The 21,068-nt window shown below is 31.1% G+C and overlaps 2 protein-coding genes and 3 pseudogenes across 2 annotated transcripts; 2 read left to right on the forward strand and 3 right to left on the reverse strand.

Moving 5' to 3' along the window:
- Positions 1-1,136: 1,136 nt before the first annotated feature.
- LOC125817068 (putative disease resistance RPP13-like protein 1) lies at positions 1,137-3,416 on the reverse strand (annotated as a pseudogene).
- A 3,777-nt stretch (positions 3,417-7,193) lies between these two features.
- On the forward strand, positions 7,194-8,435 carry LOC125817157 (uncharacterized; annotated as a pseudogene).
- Positions 8,436-9,669: 1,234 nt separating this feature from the next.
- LOC125817158 (uncharacterized) lies at positions 9,670-10,911 on the reverse strand (annotated as a pseudogene).
- Positions 10,912-17,316: 6,405 nt separating this feature from the next.
- LOC125817069 (uncharacterized) lies at positions 17,317-18,477 on the forward strand (the record flags this gene model as incomplete). The annotated part of the gene is made up of 1 exon (XM_049496650.1): positions 17,317-18,477. A coding segment is annotated over exon 1 (1,161 nt), but the record flags the coding sequence as incomplete, so codon positions are not given.
- Positions 18,478-18,482: 5 nt separating this feature from the next.
- LOC125817159 (uncharacterized) lies at positions 18,483-19,688 on the reverse strand. Its single transcript, XM_049496717.1, has one exon. The coding sequence runs from the start codon at positions 19,686-19,688 to the stop codon at positions 18,483-18,485; it is 1,206 nt and encodes a 401-aa protein (XP_049352674.1).
- Between the last annotated feature and the right edge of the window lie 1,380 nt (positions 19,689-21,068).

The raw sequence follows: 21,068 nt of genomic DNA on the forward strand, positions 1-21,068 counted from the left end.
ACAATATTATCTTTTAACTTAAATTCGGATTAGCAATTTTGAATGACCTTCGAGTTGAATTTACCTTCTTCACATTTTGTTAACAAGGAAATCAATTTTCAGTAAAAGAGATTCTTGTTAAAAATCATGTTTACTTCAATTTGTAAGTAATTGAAGATTGGGTAGATTAATATTCCTAATTAAAAAGTATGGTACTAGATTTACCACACGTTACTTATTGGAATCTGTCAATATCCTAACAGCCTATGAATTGTGTCAACTAACACAAATTGTGTTACAATTGCCTATATATGTTTGACAAATAAAATTTGTAGAGCTCAGAGTCTCCTTCGTCTCCTTTTCAATATATAATAGACAATGCAGCAACAAATGATCTACTTTTTTCACCAAACACCCAACAAATATTATTTCTTGAAATCTCCACAATCAACAAGTAATATTAAATCAATTCTAGAAAATATATTCATAAAATACGTAGTTTTACAAAAAGACCACCAGTTCAGGTGCACCATACTTATCTACTAAGGTTGCCCTTGTGTGTGTCATATTAGCTTTGCTGTCTTACTATGTGTGGTTATACTATGTAATCTCTCTTCTTATTTTTTTTTTTCCTTGAGCCGATGCTATATTTATTCGCATAAACTTGAATGGACAGTTTACATGAAGGGACTGTTCGTGTCAAAGGTGGCTTGGAATAGTTGTTATTAAAAGTAGTAAAGACATAAGGCGGGGAATAATGTATTGTAGAGGGAACCAAGTGTGACATTCATTCTGTTAAAGTTGTGCCACATTTTGCAAGCACAGCTACATGTTTTGCCTTCGGATAAATATGCTTAATTTCTGAGTTGTGTAAAGCTCTTCATCAATAACATGCAACCAAAGAGGTGAGTGGAGACAGGTCTCTGTGTGTGTGAGATTAGCTAATGTCTGTGAGTCAAGCTCAATCTGCAAAGAGTAGTAATTTAAATTCCCAGCAAGGTGAAAGCCCAACAAGAATGTTGCAAGTTCACATTCAAACACAGTTGAACAGAGAATAGTGGTGTACCAAAGCTTATGCGGCATTTCATATCAGAGCATATGGTATTAAAACTCGTCCTGAAATAACCAGACTTTAGATGTACAACCCCCACCCCCTCCTAATTTGATTTGAGTGACGATTTGACAGATAAATTCTCACTACCATCATGTTCTATCTCTTCGTCACTGCCATCATGTTTGATTTCTTCGTCACTGCCATCATGTTCCATCTCTCCGTCACTGCCATCATGTTGGATCACTCACTCTCTGAGTCTCGCTAAAAGCCACTCCTCTCGTCCATTCACCCGTTTCTTGCAATCGACCATAGTAAGGACTTGTAAATTGCAGGGCAATCCTCCTTCAGGAAAGGACTTGACTCTATTTCTGGATACCACAGTTCCAATTTCTTAAGAGATGGAAGGAGTTCCTGCATACATTCTGGCAGCTACTTCAGCTTCGAACAGTCCTATATTTGCAAATACGTCATCTAGATCCCCCACATGCCACCAAATTTTTTTCAAGATTCACACAACTCCAAATAGAGATCCTTTCAGGGGCAGTAGGAATCATAGACCTAGTAAGGTTGGGGCAACCGCCAACTGTCAATTCGCATGCTCTTGGAAGCAACTCAGGTGATATATCACGTTCTTCCAGTCTCAATTCCTCGAGAAACATGTTACAATAATTCATCTCACCAACTGGCAGATCCAATTTCAATTTCTGGCAATGATCTATGCTTATTCTTTTCAAGGTACTCGACAGTATGCTAAAAGGTAAGGAGGTAAGAGAGTTACAATGAGCAATAGATAATTCAACAATCTACTTCATACCCTAAAGTTGGAATGTAAACAGTTCAGTCTCAAAATTGTGTTCAGGACATTTTGAAATACTCAATTCTGTCAGAGAACAAAGATTTTCAAGCAACTTACCCATCAACTTCCGACAATTTTTAATTGAAAGGTATTCAAGTATAGGGAACTCACCACTTCCTAGTACGTGCCATTGCTTCCACTCTGGCATCTTTGCAAATTCAAGTTTCTTAAGAGAGTTAAAATGCTTTTTGGAGGATGAACTGCCATAGAATTCATCCGTGACCTCTGTTATTCAATGCATCTCACTAAAGGAAAGGAATTTCAAAGAAGGGAGTTGTCCTAGTGATGGCAAGGAATCACAGTTCTTGCAGTTGTTAATAGACAAATTTCACCAGCTTAAGAAACAAAGGATCAGCTAGCCAATTTGAAAATTTTGTCCCTCTATATCCGGTGACTGGTAGTTCTTTTGTGTCTCTTTCAGTTTGTGAATTGTCGACAGTACTACTTTCATTCCACACCAAAGATAACTTCTCAACATCGTTCTTCTCTCTCATCTTTTCCTTCAGATCTTCCCTTTTATCTACCACATTTTGCAACTCTAAAACTGACATAGATCCATACAAGTTCTGTACTTCCCCCAAATCTTCCAAACCACCACGACCTCCTAAAAGAAACTTGGCTCCCACTAGCACTTGGAGGCTTTTCAACTTGCTCAGATGTAGTGACATCTTCAAGCGAGAAGTGTAGGTTATAAAAAGATGATACAAGTTACTCAACTTCTCCTTCTGCAGCGGTAGCTCCTCAAGACAATAACAATATGACAAGAGGAGTGTCTCCAAGTTATACAATGAACAAATAGAATCTGGCAACCTTTTTATCTGTCCAATTTGATAAACAAGTCATCCAGCAAATCCAAAATCATAGTTTCATACACAGAGAGTACAAATGTTTTATGAAAGATGAAAGAAAGATAGTACAATAGTTTAAGTGAAGTGCGTGGACTTCCTCTAATCCTAAGGCTGGTTTGTATAATCTAGCTCTTTGCTCTTTTAAGGAAAACCCATGGGTATTTCATTCAATCAAGGATTTGTAGTGAATTCCTTGATTGAGTCTGATTTAGGGTAGATTGTGATCAAGTCCATATCATATATGTTCATGATCTTCTTTCTTCTTGACAAGATTTGCCTTCCTTTCCAGATTCCTTGATTTGTGAAACTTTGTCCAGTAGCTTGGTTTTGAAGATTCTCTGATTTGATTTTGCCTATCAATCTTGGTCTTGAAGATTCTCTGAGTTGTCTTCCATTGATGTTGGTTTTGTTGATTTGATTACGTTGCTTGATTACAGGAGAGTAAATCAATTGTCCTTGAATTTCTCCTTTGGATGAATTCAATCTCTTGTGCTTCCTTCCTTATTTGTGATCTGTTCTCATTGATTCTGTAGACATAATATTTGGTTAATTGTTATTTATCAAAATCCATAAGTTGTAGGTTCGCGAGGCTAACATATTGCTCCAGAAATCCTGATATGTCTCGTGTGTTACATTAAACAACTTTAAGCTCATGTACCTGTGTGTTCCAACAAGTCATGCTTCATCTCAAGGAACTAGTAGACGGCTGTACGAGTTGGAAATCACAGCCTTCTTACTGAAAGTAATCAAAAAGAAATTTTAGTACTCTTAGCCAATCCCCATATTACAATTACAGACCACACACATCTATATATATAGCTGACAATTCATGAATTTAGTTGACTGAAGTTTAAGAACATAGAAAAGATCGAAAAACTCCTAAAATAACAATCGATCAACGACCAAATCAACCTAATAGACAAGCAAAGGAGAACTCCACAAAATTAACTGTCAACTTATCTGGACATTAAATGCAACTAAGCGTAGTAAGACAACATCATATTTTGAACAGCTTATATCCATCAGCTAAAACTAGAATTAATAAGAGATGACTCTTTCTTTGTTATGCTGTCAATTCTAAGAAGTAAAATACAACATACTAGCTAGTACTAACAACTACAACATATCCAGTATAGTACCATAGGTGGGGTATGAGGAGGGTAGGTGTATGCAGACTTTACCACTACCCTTGAAGGGGCAAATAGGTTGTTTTCGATAGACCCTCGACCTGAGAACATGTTTGAAAGAAGAGCAAGAGTAAAAAATAATGAAGAAAGAAAAGTACTAACAGTAAAATCTTTTCCGATTTAACGGACTGTTAAATTGCAATAGTTATATCACCGGCCAGTTAGGAAAGTAAGGAGGAGAAGTTCTGAAAGAAAAGTTCTGTTCATATTGATGTAACAGAATCTTGCACGACTTTCCATACCTTAGACATGTTCTTTTTATGTCCTAACAAATAGATGTGGTGATGACCATTGTCTCCTCGTAAGTATACATTCCCATGGATGATTGATGCATATTCTTTCTTCTTATGCTTTCAAGAATATCCCCAGCCTACATAAATATTTGTAAGGAAATCTATATGTTTCAATAGAATTGAAAACTCACCTTATATTCAATTTAACAACCAATTGGTAAACCTTAGTTATCATCATCTAGTTGTGGCACAATTAAATATGTATCCTTCATAGATTCATTTAAAAATATTTTCTATACTGACATCAGATCTTCATTCTACTTCTACTGTTAAGAAAAGTTTCATTCTAGACATGGGATCGTTGACGCTTACAAGAACTAAAATGTTTCAATTAAGCATGGTTGCACAAGCTACACATGATGTTTTCGCAATTGAGATGTGAAATTAAAACGTGATAAGATCATAATCAATAAGCAATATGAGAAACCAATCCATTACCTGCCATCCAAGAAATATGCAATTATATAATGCACAACAATTAGTTGCTAGTCTGTAATTGACTCAGATAGAATTTCTCCCTGTTATGAGATAAAAATTTTAAAATGTGTAATTGAAGCATCACAATTAGGAGCTACAGAAAACAATTTTTTTAAAAGGTATTTTAGAATACCTATTTAACCATTTTTTCTCGGGGTTACCAGCCTCGAACCCGTGACCCAGTGGTCAGGAGAAACTCCTCAACCAGTCAACCACTGTGTCAAAGAAGGCCAGTTACAGAAAACAATTCTAAACAGGGAAAATGGGACATAATACCTCAGAAAAAGTTCTCAACGGTGATCTATATCGAAATTAATGCCATCAAAATTTCAGTCTTTATCGCAACTTTGTATTCTTAAAAAAATACCGGTATCATTCAAGGTTTTTCCTTTTCAACGGTAGACCAAACATATGCATAATCTTGGGTCAAAAATTAATCCAGTGGAATCTGAATTAGGTGACAGAAACTTAGCAAACATTTCATAAAGGAATTTCGCAATTTCTCATCTTCTATGGAAGCAAAGCATGTATTATTAACTCAATCAGAAGATGTGTAAAACAACATATAGAAGAGGATAAGCAGAAAAATAAAAATTTAAATCAACAAAAGCCAATCGTATGTTAAACAACTTTCGAACAATGAAAACGATATTTTCAACAATATCTAAACTTACTAATCGATTTCACATGTCCTTATTAGTGGAAAAACTGCTTTAATCATGTGGGTTGAAGTTGAACATGTCACTAGTATGATTGCTTCTTTGTTAGAATACCACTTTGAAAGTGTCTCAAAACAATTATATCTGAATAGCTCTCTACCATTCTAATGGTTTTTTGCTCAACAACTCCAAACTAACTCACCTCCAACAATTGTGTTGGATCCTCACAAGTCGGGCAGATCAGACGAGTCTTAGCAGCAGGGTGCAACCACTGTCTGGGTCACACCTCCAAAAACACTGAAGTCTCAAGCTGAGCAACAACTACGTGTAGAGAGTAAAGACACTTTTCAGGTACTGAACAAAGAGGGTAAGAATAAGAAGGCTACCAGTAACAGTGAAGAAACAGTGGGAGGCCATCCTAATCCCAATATTGGGAATGTATAGTTGTCTTTGTCAGAATGTGAGAGGGCTCAATGGACCTAATAAGCAAAAGGAGGTGAAACTATTTTGTAATAATGAAAAAATTGGGTTAGTAGAGTTACTGGAAACAAAAATAAAAGTAGGGAAGATCGATTTGATAGCTTAGAAGATATTTGGTGGCTGACCATTCATTCCCAATCTTGCTTCTCATTACAATGGTAGGATTTGGATAACTTGGAGGCCGGATTATTATACAGTTACACCAAAAGAGTCAACATCTCAGTTGATTACTTGTGAAGAGAGAAGTGTTCCTCTGCAACATTCATTTATCATGACAATGGCTTATGCCTATAATACAAAGGAAGGCAGAAAAGAGTTATGGGAATCTCTTATGGCTTACAATGTGGTTTGTCAATTACCTTGGATGATCCTAGGCGATTTCAACTCAGTACTAACAACTGAAGACAGGATTGGGGGCTACCCTGTGGTGTGGTCAGAAATAGAAGATTTTTCAGAATTGTATTGCAACATGTGGTTTCATAGAAATGTCTTACCAGGGTCAAAGATAAACTTGGAATGATAAAAGTGATAATCAGAGGATTTTTTTAAAAAATTGATAGGGTCTTTATTAACAGTGTATGGCTAAGCACACTGCGTTCCAGTGTAGTAAAGTACCTTCCTTAAAGAATAAATGATCATTGCCCCAATTAAAGTGACACTAACTAATGCAGACTCATAGAACAGGAAGTCATTTCAATTTTGTAGTGTATGAGTGACTCAGCTCAGATTTAAGGGGAAAGTGAGAGAAGCATGGGACACTTAGGTAGAAGGTTGTAAGATGCTAAAAGTAGTTAGAAAGCTAAAGATCATGAAATATGGATTAAAGGAGCTTAATAATCGGGACTTCAGGAATATTGTTTCTGAATGTCAAGAGGATAAGGAAGCTATGTTGAAGGCTCAACAACTATTACAGCAGGATCCTATGAATGTTGATTATCAGGAGGATGAGAAGGAAAAATACCAAAAATTCAGACAGACCTCCTACAAGGTATAAATTTATCTTCAACAGAGGAGCAAAGCTACATGGATAAAACTTGGAGACGATAACACCAAATATTTCTTCTCTGTCATAAAATATCGAAGCCTACAACAAGCAACAACTCAACTTAAGGATGACTCTGGGAATTGGAAGACTGATCCAGAAGTAATAGTCATGCTGTTTGTAGACTATTACGTAGAGTTACTAGGGAAGAAGTGCAGTCAAAGGATGCGAGCCTATGGAAATTTTTTGAAGAATGGACATTGTCTTATAGTGGAATATATTAAATACAAGATTCGGTAACAACAAGAGAAACAAGGAGATTGGTATTAAATATATTAAATTTTACATTTACAATTAAAGTAATAAAAACTGATAAGAATGTTATTGCAGATTACCTATCACGACAAAGCTACTCAGACTGAGACTGAGGAAGAAGATACAATCGAAAAGATACCCAAAGCTATTACTACACTTTGTACAAAAGTAGATAGTATGGACAACGAGATACAAAAGCTAAAGACTAATGAAGATAATCTGAAGTCTAAAGCTAATCAGCAACATGACTATAAACATGCGGAGCTACGTCGATCGGAAGATGGAAAAAACCCAGAGCTAAAAGGAGACGATGGGAAACTCCTTAAAACCCATAATGTTTGTTTAAATACAGGTGCAGGTGCAGGTACAAGCAAACAAGTTAGCGATAAACAACATAAAAATGCGAACTTAAACCAGCTATTCGCAATACCATTTACCCAAAGGACACCTAGACATATGTCCATAGAACCACAAACATCTACATACGCAGATAGTTTGCAAAACCAAAATGAGAAAAAGACATATAACTACATCACACGAACCTATATCGAAAATATACACAAAATCCAAACTTATTTAAACCTTAACCCCAGATCAACTACAAAAGAACCAAACCAGGATTATTTGACACAAAAGCTACAAGGATATAACAAGTTAATTGCACAGCCAAAAACTAACGCTAATTTAGTAAGAACATGTTACAACTACGGACTGTTAAATACCGTATATACATACGACGGAGAAGAAGTTAGTGGAATACCAGAACTACACAAGACATTCGTCATATACAAAAGAGTTACAAAAGGAAATTTATATAAAATTCTATACAGCACCAGCAGAGATATTATACGAGGAAATAAAACCTCCAATACAGGTTATCAAGATAGGACTAACTAAAGATATGATTATACCCGAGGACATCAGACAACAAGAAGAGATATGCAAAATAGAAATACCAAGTTTTTATGTCAACAAAAGAATAATTGGTATATAACTATCATACAGGAGCTAGCAAATAATTATTTAAACGAAAACGCTATATGGAGCTACTATGCAAGAGATCAGCTAATGATTTATTCCAATTCAAGGGAGCTAAGGAAAGCAGATATGGATGAAGTCTAGAGATGGATTTTGTCATTACCTAAGCCAGAAGAACGACCTACGACGAGAGCACTAAAGGCAGGATTTATTTCGACAGAGTTAGTAACCAGATATTGCAAATTAATTGGACATAAATATCCTGATCACATATGTTCGAAATGTAACGGTGAAGATAACATAATTCCAGATGTCGATTTAGAGTAGAAGGAGAAGATAAGAACGGAAAAAGTTATGTAAGTAAAATAATGTAAAATAGTTGCAAAGTTGTAAAGTAGTCAAATAAGTACGTAGATAAGATGTAAAAAGTCATAAAAAGAATAGTGTATAGTTTGGTGTGTGTGTCATAAAGTAGGTATGCGTCTTAAAAATAGTGTGCAAATAATGACAAGTGTATATGTACATTATTAATATGTCGTAAATAGAATAGTGGTAGACAAATAAGAACTATCATGAATAGTAGTAAATAGTAGTCATGAATAGTAGTAATAGTAGTGGACAGATGTAAAAAGTGTATTAGAGTGTGTATGTCTATATATAGACACTCAGTTGTAAACATTGGAAGACAGGCAATGCCTGATATATAAAAGACTCTTTCCAAAAACCTCTCTAAAAAATTAAGTATTTAGATAAATGAAGCAACAATCTGAAATCCAATCAAATATTTCAGATAACATGAATAAGCAAGAAACAAATGTATATTGTTAAAAAAATATGCGGAACTAATTTCATATATTCCTAAATATCATATATATGATTGAATAAATTTATGTTAGTTATTATTTATTACAATTATTTGAATCATGATTTCTAGTTTATTAGCACACTGGAAACAGGGAGAAAACTTTTATACTATGTTATCCTAATGTTGAAACCGGAATATATGAAAACTTATATACAGGAATATATGAAATTAGTCCTGCATATTTTTTTAACAATATACATTTGCTTCTTGCTTATTCATGCTATCTGAAATATCTGATTGGATTTCAGATTGTTGCTCCATTTATCTAAATACTTAATTTTTTAGAGAGGTTTTTGGAAAGAGTCTTTTATATATCAGGCATTGCCTGTCTTCCAATGTTTACAACTGAGTGTCTATATATAGACATACACACTCTAATACGCTTTTTACATCTGTCCACTACTATTACTACTATTCATGACTACTATTTACTACTATTCATGAATAGTTCTTATTTGTCTACCACTATTCTATTTACGACATATTAATAATGTACATATACACTTGTCATTATTTGCACACTATTTTTAAGACGCATACCTACTTTATGACACACACACCAAACTATACACTATTCTTTTTATGACTTTTTACATCTTATCTACGTACTTATTTGACTACTTTACAACTTTGCAACTATTTTACATTATTTTACTTACATAACTTTTTCCGTTCTTATCTTTTTATCTTCTCCTTCTACTCTAAATCGACATCTGAAATTATGTTATCTTCACCGTTACATTTCGAACCTATGTGATCAGGATATTTATGTCCAATTAATTTGCAATATCTGGTTAATAACTCTGTCGAAATAAATTATGCATTTAGTGCTCTCGTCGTAGGTCGTTCTTCTGGCTTAAGTAATGACAAAATCCATCTCTAGACTTCATCCATATCTGTTTTCCTTAGCTCCCTTGAATTGGAATAAATCATTAGTTGATCTCTTGCATATTAGCTCCATATAGCGTTTCCGTTTAAATAATTATTTGCTAGCTCCTGTATGATAGTTGATATACCAATTATTCTTTTGTTGACATAAAAACTTGGTATCTCTATTTTGCATATCTCTTCTTGTTGTTCGATGTCCTCGGGTATAATCATATCTTTAGTTAGTCCTATCTTGATAACCTGTATTGGAGGTTTTATTTCCTCGTATAATATCTCTGCTGGTGCTGTATAGAATTTTATATAAAATAAATTTCCTTTTGTAACTCTTTTGTATATGACGAATGTCTTGTGTAGTTCTGGTATTCCACTAACTTCTTCTCCGTCGTATGTATATACGGTATTTAACAGTCCGTAGTTGTAACATGTTCTTACTAAATTAGCGTTAGTTTTTGGCTGTGCAAATAACTTGTTATATCCTTGTAGCTTTTGTGTCAAATAATCCTGGTTTGGTTCTTTTGTAGTTGATCTGGGGTTAAGGTTTAAATAAGTTTGGATTTTGTGTATATTTTCGATATAGGTTCGTGTGATGTAGTTATATGTCTTTGTCTCATTTTGATTTTGCAAACTATCTGCGTATGTAGATGTTTGTGGTTCTATGGACATATGTCTAGGTGTCCTTTGGGTAAATGGTATTGCGAATAGCTGGTTTAAGTTCGCATTTTTATGTTGTTTATCGCTAACTTGTTTGCTTGTACCTGCAGCTGTATTTAAACAAACATTATGGGTTTTAAGGAGTTTCCCACTGTCTCCTTTTAGCTCTGGGTTTTTTCCGTCTTCCAATCGATGTAGCTCCGCATTTTTATAGTCATGCTGCTGACTAGCTTTAAACTTCAGATTATCTTCATTAGTCTTTAGCTTTTGCATCTCGTTGTCCATACTATTTACTTTTGTACAAAGTGTAGTAATAGATTTGAGTATCTTTTCGATTGTATCTTCTTCCTCAGTCTCAGTCTGAGTAGCTTTGTTGTGATAGGTAATCTGCAATAACATTCTTATCAGTTTTTATTACTTCAATTGTAAATGTAAAATTTAATATATTTAATATCAATCTCCTTATTTCTCTTGTTGTTACCGAATCTTGTATTTTTCTTGTTAGCCACCATTTTACTTGTGTATTATCTGTTCTTATAATAAATTCGTTATATACAATATATGGTTCAAATGATAATAAACATTTATATACCGAATATAATTCTTTCCTATATATTTCCCATCTTATTTCTGTATTAGTAAATGTTCCTGAATAATATCTACAATGATGTTCTATTTTTCCTTCTCTATACCTATATTTTAATACTCCTCCATAACTTTTTTCACTGGTGTCTGATTCTACTATATAAGTAAATTTTTTATTTTCATCCGGAAAATATAGTTTAGGTAGGTTCTTACATAATAATTTTACCTTTTGTATTTGTATTTGGTCTTTTTTATCAAACTGATATTCTATATCTTTCTTTAATTTTTATTGTAATGGTTTTAAATTCTCTGCTAATTTTGGTATGTATTCTCTTACTTGATTTACTAGTCCTAAGAATGATTGTAATTTCTTTTTTGTGTCTAGTTGTTCATTTGAGTTAATTATTTTTTGTACTATATGTGTTTGCATTTTTATTCCGTTTTTATCAATTTGTATTCCTAAGAATTCTATTTGATTTTTCATTATATTTGCTTTCTTTTTACTTAGACTTATACCTGAATATTCTATGATGTGTATAATTTTTTCTAACAATCTTATATGTTCATCTTGTGTTTTGGAATATAATAATATATCATCAATGTACACTACACAGTTTTCTATTTGTTTAAAGTAATTGTCCATAAAGTGTTGATATCTACCTGGTGCGTTTTTATATCCAAATGGTAATACATTTCATTCATAAAATCCTTATGGTACAGTGAATGCTGTTAGTTTTTTAGATTCTTCTTCTAGTTTTAAGTGATAAAATCCTGATTTACAATCAAATTTGCTAAAATAATTATATTCTTGAATTTGTCTTATCTTTAGTATTTTATTTGGTATCGGATAATTATATGTTTTAGTTTTTGCATTTAAGTTTCTATAATCAATAACCATTCTGCTTTTTCCTCTTTTTTGTTCACTATGTTTATTTACGATAAATGCCGGGCTTGTGTGCTTACTATTGCTTTCTTGTATATATCCTTTATCTAGTAATTCATTTATATGTATCTTAAATTCGGTTAAATCATTAAAATTATACTTTAATGGTTTTTGGGTTATTATACTATTATTATCAATTAGCTCAATTTTTACTTTTGTTTTATGTTTCTCCCATCCTTGTAAAGGATCCTCACTATATAATAATTCTAATTTATCTTGGATTATTTTTACTTTATCTATAGAGAATATAATTAATTCTATTTTAGGGTCTTCTTCTTTTATATTTTCTAATTTTTGTGTAATTTTTTCACTTCCTTTTATCTACTCTGTTGTCTTTCATTTTTTGTTATTTACTCTTTTTGCTCCTATTTTTTGTTTACATGGTGTTGTGAACAACCAGTGTGTTTTTGTTATTATATGTGGGTATAATTTTTCTAAAAATGACATTCCTAATAACATATCTTTTGTAGTTAATTCAAAGTTATATATTTCCTCTATAGTCAGTATCTTATCCCATATTTGTACTTTTATATTTTTTGCCTTATATGTGATCATGTTTCCTTCATTATTAAATCTCGTTACTACTATCGGTGTTTTTAATTTTTCCCATTTATCTTCTGGTAAACAATTGTATTTACATATATTAGTTTCTGCTCTCGTATCTATCATTGGTGTATAATATCTGTTGTAATATCCCTATATTATTATCTTTGCAAGTATGTATATTTTCATACTAAGGTTCTTTTTATTGTTACTCTTTTATTTTCATAATTTATTGTTAACTGTTTGTCTTCTAGATTATATGGTTTTACTTGTTCTAACCATTTTATTCCTAAAATGATATTTTCATTTCCTTGATATATTTTAAATTTTATCACTATTGGTACTCCTCCAATGATTATTTCCTTTTCTGTAGTTTCTTCGGTATACATTAATCTTTTTGGTAGTTCGGGGCATGATTGCTCAATAGTTATTATTTCATCTTCCGTCACTAATTCTCTTGTAATATAGTTTTCTTCTCGTCCTGTATCTATTAATATTAAATACTTTCGTTGTTCCATTATTCCCGTTATGTAGTAATGATGTGGTTTTATTTCTTCTTCCATTGATTTTTGTGGGGTTTTCTCTATTCTTCTTGAGGTACTCATTTTTTATGAAAGTTGGGGTATTTCATTGTCTATTCTTTTTGATGTACTTAGTCTTTCTTTTACTATTTCTAAATCTTCTTCTATATCAATTTCATTATAACTATAGTCATTCTTGTCTATGACTGTGACTATTCTTTCAAAAGGATCTTCTATTTTTATTTTTTTTATTTTATTTTTTGCTGTTATTTTATGTTTTGTCGTTAAAACATACAAGTTTTTACATCTAGCTGTAAATATTTTACTTCCCGGGGCTAGTTCTATTCCTGACATTTTCCAATATAATACTAACGATTTATCTATATTTTTGTCATTTATTGCTACTGAGTAATTGACACTTATTATAAATTTAAATTTTTGGTATATGAGGTTACCTTTTACCGCACTTATTATACTTTTTTCTATGGGTTGTATAATCCTATCATCTGCTAAGTATATTTCTATGGGTGTATCTATTTCTTCTCTAAAACATGTTTTTATTAGTATTTATGTTCCTACTAAATGTACATATTTAATTGGATTTTTAGCCTTAATATCTTGTATTTCTTTATTTATTATTCGTTTATTTATTATTGGTATTTTGGCCTTTCCTTTAGTGTATTTGCAATCTATGATATGTTCTCTTTGACTTACTACATAATATTCTTCTTTTTGTCGTTTAAACCAGTTTCTTATTGTTGGTATTTCGAATATTTTTGCTATGCTTAGGTCTAATTCTTTTCCTTTTATTTGTTCAAATATATTATTATCAAATATTATTTTTTGTTCTGTCGATTCTTCATCTTGATATGTTTCTTTAGTTATTATTTGTATATCTTTTTCAGTCATTGATATCGTATTCATTATCTGATTCTATTACTGAATTATTTTCCATTTCATTTTCCGATAATTCATATATATTGTCTTCACTTTTTAATTCATAATCTATGTATTCTATTTGCGTATATTTTTCATCGTCTATTATTATTTCTGATATTTGTTTTTTCTTTGGATTTTTAGGTAATTTACAATCTCTAGCTATGTGTCCTAATTTTCCACAATTATAAGAAGTACATTCCGTTAGTTTTCTTTTTGATCTATATGGTCTTTTGGTTTAGTAGTTTTTTACATAGTACCTTCTTCTTGGTTTTTTATATTTATATTTTGATCTATATTTTTTATTATATTTCTTTTTATTTTTATAATACATAAATATTTAAAATACCAGTAATAAGAAATATATTTAAAAAACAAAAAGAAGAGTATTATGTGGTAAGTCAAAAAGAACACATAATAGATTGTAAATATACCAAAGGAAAAGCACGGATACCTATAATAAACAAACGTATAATAAATAAAGAAATACAAGCAATTAAAGCTAAAGACCCCATAAAATACGTACACTTAGGAGGAACAGAGATATTAATAAAAGCCTGTTTCAGAGAAGGAATAGATACACCAATAGAAATATATTTGGCAGATGATAGAATAATAGAACCAATAGAAAAAAGCATAATAAGTGCGGTAAAAGGAAATTTAATATACCAAAAATTTAAATTTATAATAAGTGCTAATTATTCAGTAGCAATAGAAAACAGAAATATAGATAAATCGTTAGTATTATATTGGAAAATGTCAGGAATAGAATTAGCTCCATGAAGTAAAATATTTACAGCTCGTTGTAAAAATCTATACGTATTAACCACAAAATATAAGATAACAGCAAAAAATAAAATTAATAAAATAAAAATAGAAAATCCTTTTGAAAAAATTGTTACAGTTATAGATAATAATGATTACAGTTACAAAGAAATAGATATAGAAGAAGATTTAGAAATAGTAAGTGATAGAATAAGTACATCAAAAAGAATAAAAAATATAGAAGATAAAGATATTGCCACATCTCAACCCTCAAGAAAATCAGTAGAATATAAAGTGATAAAGGAAATCGAACCATATCATTACTATATAATTGGAATAATAGAACAAAGAAAACATATTATCATAATAAATACTGGACAAGAAGAAAATTATATGCCAAGAGAACTAGTATCAGAAGAAGAGATAACTATAAAAGAACAAACATGCTCGGAATTACCAAAAGAACTACTACATGTAGAAGAAACAGCTCAAAAAGAAGTTATAATAGGAGGAATAATTGTATCAATAAAATTTAAAATATACCAAGAAGACAATATAACGTTAGGAATAAAATGGTTAGAAGAAATGAAACCATACAACTTAGAAAATACACAGTTAATTATAACATATAAAAATAAGAAAGTCACAATAAAAAGAGTAATATGAAAATTTATATACTTGTAAAAATAATAGTAGAAAATTATTATAACAGATATTATACTCCAATGTTAGATACAGGAGCAGAAGCAAACATGTGTAAACATAATTGTCTACCAAATGAAAAATGGGAGAAACTAAAAACACCTATAGTAGTAACATGATTTAATAATGAAGAAAGTATGATAACATATAAAGCAAAAAATATAAAGTTGCAAATATGGGATAAAATATTAACTATAGAAGACATATATAGTTATGAATTTATAAATAAAGATATGCTTTTGGGAATGCCCTTTCTAGAAAAACTATATCCCCATGTAATAACAAAAACACACTGGTGGTTTACTACACCATGTAAGCAAAAGATAGGAGCAAAAAGAGTAAGTAATAAAAACAGAAAACCTACACCATGGATAAAAGGAAGTGAAAAAATCACTCAAAAACTAGAAAACATTAAAGAAAGTACACATAATATAGAATTAATTATATTTTCAATAGATAAAATAAAAATGATTCAAGAAAAATTAGAGACATTATATAGCGAAGATCCTTTAAAAGGATGGGAAAAACACAAAACAAAAATAAAAATTGAACTAATTGATGAAAATAGCATAATTACCCAGAAACCATTAAAATATAATTTTGAAGATTTAAAAGAATTCAAAATGCATATAAAAGAATTATTAGATAACAAATATATTCAAGAAAGTAATAGTAAGCATACGAGTCCAGCATTCATAGTAAATAAACATAGTGAACAAAAAAGAGGAAAAAGCCGTATGGTTATTGACTACAGAAACCTAAATGCAAAAACAAAAACATATAATTATCCTATACCTAATAAAGTATTAAAAGTAAGACAAATACAAGGATATAACTATTTTAGTAAATTTGATTGTAAATCAGGATTTTATCATCTAAAATTAGAAAAAGAATCTAAAAAATTAACAGCTTTTACAGTACCACAAGGATTCTATGAATGGAACGTACTACCTTTTGGATATAAAAATGCACCAGGAAGATACCAACTTTTTATGGATAATTATTTTAATCAACTAGAAAATTGTATAGTATACATCGATGATATATTGTTATATTCACGAACAGAAGAAGACCATATAAGATTATTAGAAAAATTTATACATATCATAACATATTCAGGAATAAGTTTAAGTAAGAAAAAGGCAGAGATAATGAAAAATCAAATAGAATTTTTAGGAATACAAATAGATAAGAATGACATAAAAATGCAAAACCATATAGTACAGAAAATAATAAATTCAGAAGAACAATTAGATACAAAAAAGAAATTACAATCATTCTTAGGATTAATAAACCAAGTAAGGGAATATATACCTAACCTAGCAGAAAATCTTAAACCTTTACATAAAAAATTAAAGAAGGATGTAGAATATTATTTTGATAAAAAAGATCAAGATCAAATACAAAAAATAAAAATATTATGTAAAAAATTACCAAAATTATACTTCCCAGACGAAAACAAAAAATTCATATACATAGTAGAATCAGATGCTAGTGAAATAAGTTACGGAGGAGTATTAAAATATAAATATGAAAAAGAAAAATAGAACATCATTGTAGATACTACTCAGGAACATTTACAAATCCCGAAATAAAATGGGAAATAAATAGAAAAGAGTTATATGCACTATATAAATGTTTATTAGCTTTTGAACCATATATAGTACATAATAAGTTCATTGTAAGAACAGATAATACGCAGGTGAAATGGTGGATTACAAGATTCAGTAACAAAAAAAAAAATACGAAGACTAGTATTAAATATACAGAATTTTACATTTACAATAGAAGTAATAAGTACTAACAAAAATGTCATTGCAGACTACATATCAAGACAAAGCTACACAGACGGACCTAGACAAAGATGAAAAAATATTCAATGCTATAGCAATGCTTTGTACAAAGATAGATAATATGGACAAAGAGATACAAAAAATGAAAGGTCAGCAGCATGACGGTAAATATGCGGAGCTAAGTCGATCGGAAGACTTAAAAATTCCAGAGCTAGAAGGTGACGCTGGGAAACACCGAAAAACCCAAGCTAACAATTTATTACATGCAGCTACAGGTAGCACATCATATACAAAAGAGGAGAAAAGATATGTCAATACAAATATGAACAAGATATTCGAAAAACCATTTATACCCAAAAAACAAAACCCCATATTTGTACCACCTCAAATAAATACCTATAAGGAAAGTCTAAACCAGGACAAAAAGACCTATAACCATATAACCAGAGCATATATAGAAAATATCCACAAAATACAAACCTTTTTAAATAAAAACCCCAGATCAAAAACTATCCAAAATCCACATGAAGATTATATTACTCAAGCTTTGCAAGGATATAATAAACTAATCGCTTTACCTAAGACAAATGCAAACCTAATAGCAACTTGCTATAACTATGGATTATTGAACACAGTATATACCCAAACTGGAGATGAAATAGCTACGATACCAGAATTACATAAAGCATTCATGAACTACAAGAGAATAACTAAAGGAACTTTATTTTATATAAAGTTTTATTCAGCACCAGCAGAAATACTTTACGACGAAATAAAACCGATTATACAAGTTATAAAAATTGGACTAACTAGAGAAATGATAATACCGGAAAAAATAGAGGAGCAAGAGGAGATACAAAAAGTAGAGATACCAGCATTCTATGCAGGAAAAAGAATTATTGGAATAGCTACTATACTGAATGAGTTAACATCTAATTATTTGAACAACAATTCAATATGGAGTTATTATTCACGGGAACAAACAATGATATATTCGAATTGTCGAGAATTTAGAGCAGCAGATATGGAAGAACTCAGGCAATGGGCACTAAGTCTACTAAAACCTGAGCAACAACCTACAACAAGAGCTATAAGGAAGGATTTTATCTCTTCAGAAATAATGACCAGATACTGCAAAACTATTGGTCATAAATATCTTGTCGGTCTTGTCACTTCTTGTTTTTATTCTAGCTGCACGTCTGGGATCACGTTATCTTCGCCTTGACATTTGGAACATTGATGATCTGGGTATTTATGACCAATAGTTTTGCAGTATCTGGTCATTATTTCTGAAGAGATAAAATCCTTCCTTATAGCTCTTGTTGTAGGTTGTTGCTCAGGTTTTAGTAGACTTAGTGCCCATTGCCTGAGTTCTTCCATATCTGCTGCTCTAAATTCTCGACAATTCGAATATATCATTGTTTGTTCCCGTGAATAATAACTCCATATTGAATTGTTGTTCAAATAATTAGATGTTAACTCATTCAGTATAGTAGCTATTCCAATAATTCTTTTTCCTGCATAGAATGCTGGTATCTCTACTTTTTGTATCTCCTCTTGCTCCTCTATTTTTTCCGGTATTATCATTTCTCTAGTTAGTCCAATTTTTATAACTTGTATAATCGGTTTTATTTCGTCGTAAAGTATTTCTGCTGGTGCTGAATAAAACTTTATATAAAATAAAGTTCCTTTAGTTATTCTCTTGTAGTTCATGAATGCTTTATGTAATTCTGGTATCGTAGCTATTTCATCTCCAGTTTGGGTATATACTGTGTTCAATAATCCATAGTTATAGCAAGTTGCTATTAGGTTTGCATTTGTCTTAGGTAAAGCGATTAGTTTATTATATCCTTGCAAAGCTTGAGTAATATAATCTTCATGTGGATTTTGGATAGTTTTTGATCTGGGGTTTTTATTTAAAAAGGTTTGTATTTTGTGGATATTTTCTATATATGCTCTGGTTATATGGTTATAGGTCTTTTTGTCCTGGTTTAGACTTTCCTTATAGGTATTTATTTGAGGTGGTACAAATATGGGGTTTTGTTTTTTGGGTATAAATGGTTTTTCGAATATCTTGTTCATATTTGTATTGACATATCTTTTCTCCTCTTTTGTATATGATGTGCTACCTGTAGCTGCATGTAATAAATTGTTAGCTTGGGTTTTTCGGTGTTTCCCAGCGTCACCTTCTAGCTCTGGAATTTTTAAGTCTTCCGATCGACTTAGCTCCGCATATTTACCGTCATGCTGCTGACCTTTCATTTTTTGTATCTCTTTGTCCATATTATCTATCTTTGTACAAAGCATTGCTATAGCATTGAATATTTTTTCATCTTTGTCTAGGTCCGTCTGTGTAGCTTTGTCTTGATATGTAGTCTGCAATGACATTTTTGTTAGTACTTATTACTTCTATTGTAAATGTAAAATTCTGTATATTTAATACTAGTCTTCGTATTTTTTTTTTTGTTACTGAATCTTGTAATCCACCATTTCACCTGCGTATTATCTGTTCTTATAATGAACTTATTATATACTATATATGGTTCAAAAGCTAATAAACATTTATATAGTGCATATAACTCTTTTCTATTTATTTCCCATTTTATTTCGGGATTTGTAAATGTTCCTGAGTAGTATCTACAATGATGTTCTATTTTTTCTTTTTCATATTTATATTTTAATACTCCTCCGTAACTTATTTCACTAGCATCTGATTCTACTATGTATATGAATTTTTTGTTTTCGTCTGGGAAGTATAATTTTGGTAATTTTTTACATAATATTTTTATTTTTTGTATTTGATCAATCTCTTCGCCCATTGCACTTGATTGGGACAAGTTAAAGCTGAAATTTTATCATGGGGTGGTATGCAAGTTTACCCAGGTGAGGTGAGGTGAGACAAGTCCTAGAAAGGATCAAGCGGAAGCATTAGAGGCAATTCTATAAAGAAGTATTTGCAGCAATTTGGAGTGCCATAGTTTACTGCACTTGGATGGCAAGGAACTAGAAGTTGTATAGAAACACAACTGTCAATAGTGAGATAGTAACTGCACAGATAAAAACAGAATTTACAGAGAGAATAGCATTGTTTAGAGGATCCAAGAAAGCTCATAGAAGTTATAGGCTGATTCAACATATTTCCACGTAACTAGTTCTCTTGTCAAGTTGGAGGCCTAAAAGGCATAGAACCTTTCCTAGAAGGTGGCTATGAATTTTAGGTGCTCTATAGGTGTATCGGCCCTTTGTTTGTTAATGGTATTTACAGTTGAGCAAAAAAAATAACTCCAAAAAACCAACATAAGCAAATTCCACGAAACAATCTAACAAAAAGAAACCTTCAAGTATCTTTTCTTTTATTGCAAATGAATAATCTAATTCATTATTTTCAACCTCAATCTAAAGTGAGAACTAAAAGAACACCTTGATTTTACTGCATATTTAAAAAATACATAAATATGAATACTTAATTAAGAAAACTTATATTAAACGAGTCTCATTTGGCAAATGAAAACTCCAAGTGTTTGCACTTCACATCAAAACATTTTCTACTGCAGCTTTCAACAAATGAAATAGAGCTTTACATCATAAATACATTAAAAAAACTAAAACTAACATAGTAATTACTTTGTAAATATTTTTAGTCGGATCATTAAAATGGATTGAATAGATGTCTTTTTATTTCTTAAAATTTTTAAATTTTGATTTTAAATAAAAATTTCATATTAGCAAATTATAATGAAAAAATCAATTAAATAGATTGATTGACTT

Source organism: Solanum verrucosum, unplaced genomic scaffold (genome assembly GCF_900185275.1).
Source record: "Solanum verrucosum unplaced genomic scaffold, falcon-dt-bn FXZP01000094.1, whole genome shotgun sequence".
In the NCBI taxonomy this organism is placed as follows: Eukaryota; Viridiplantae; Streptophyta; class Magnoliopsida; order Solanales; family Solanaceae; genus Solanum; species Solanum verrucosum.

Coding starts and splice junctions, on each gene's coding strand:
- LOC125817159 (XM_049496717.1), bottom strand. CDS start 19,688: ATGTCATTGCAGACTACATATCAAGACAAAGCTACACAGACGGACCTA.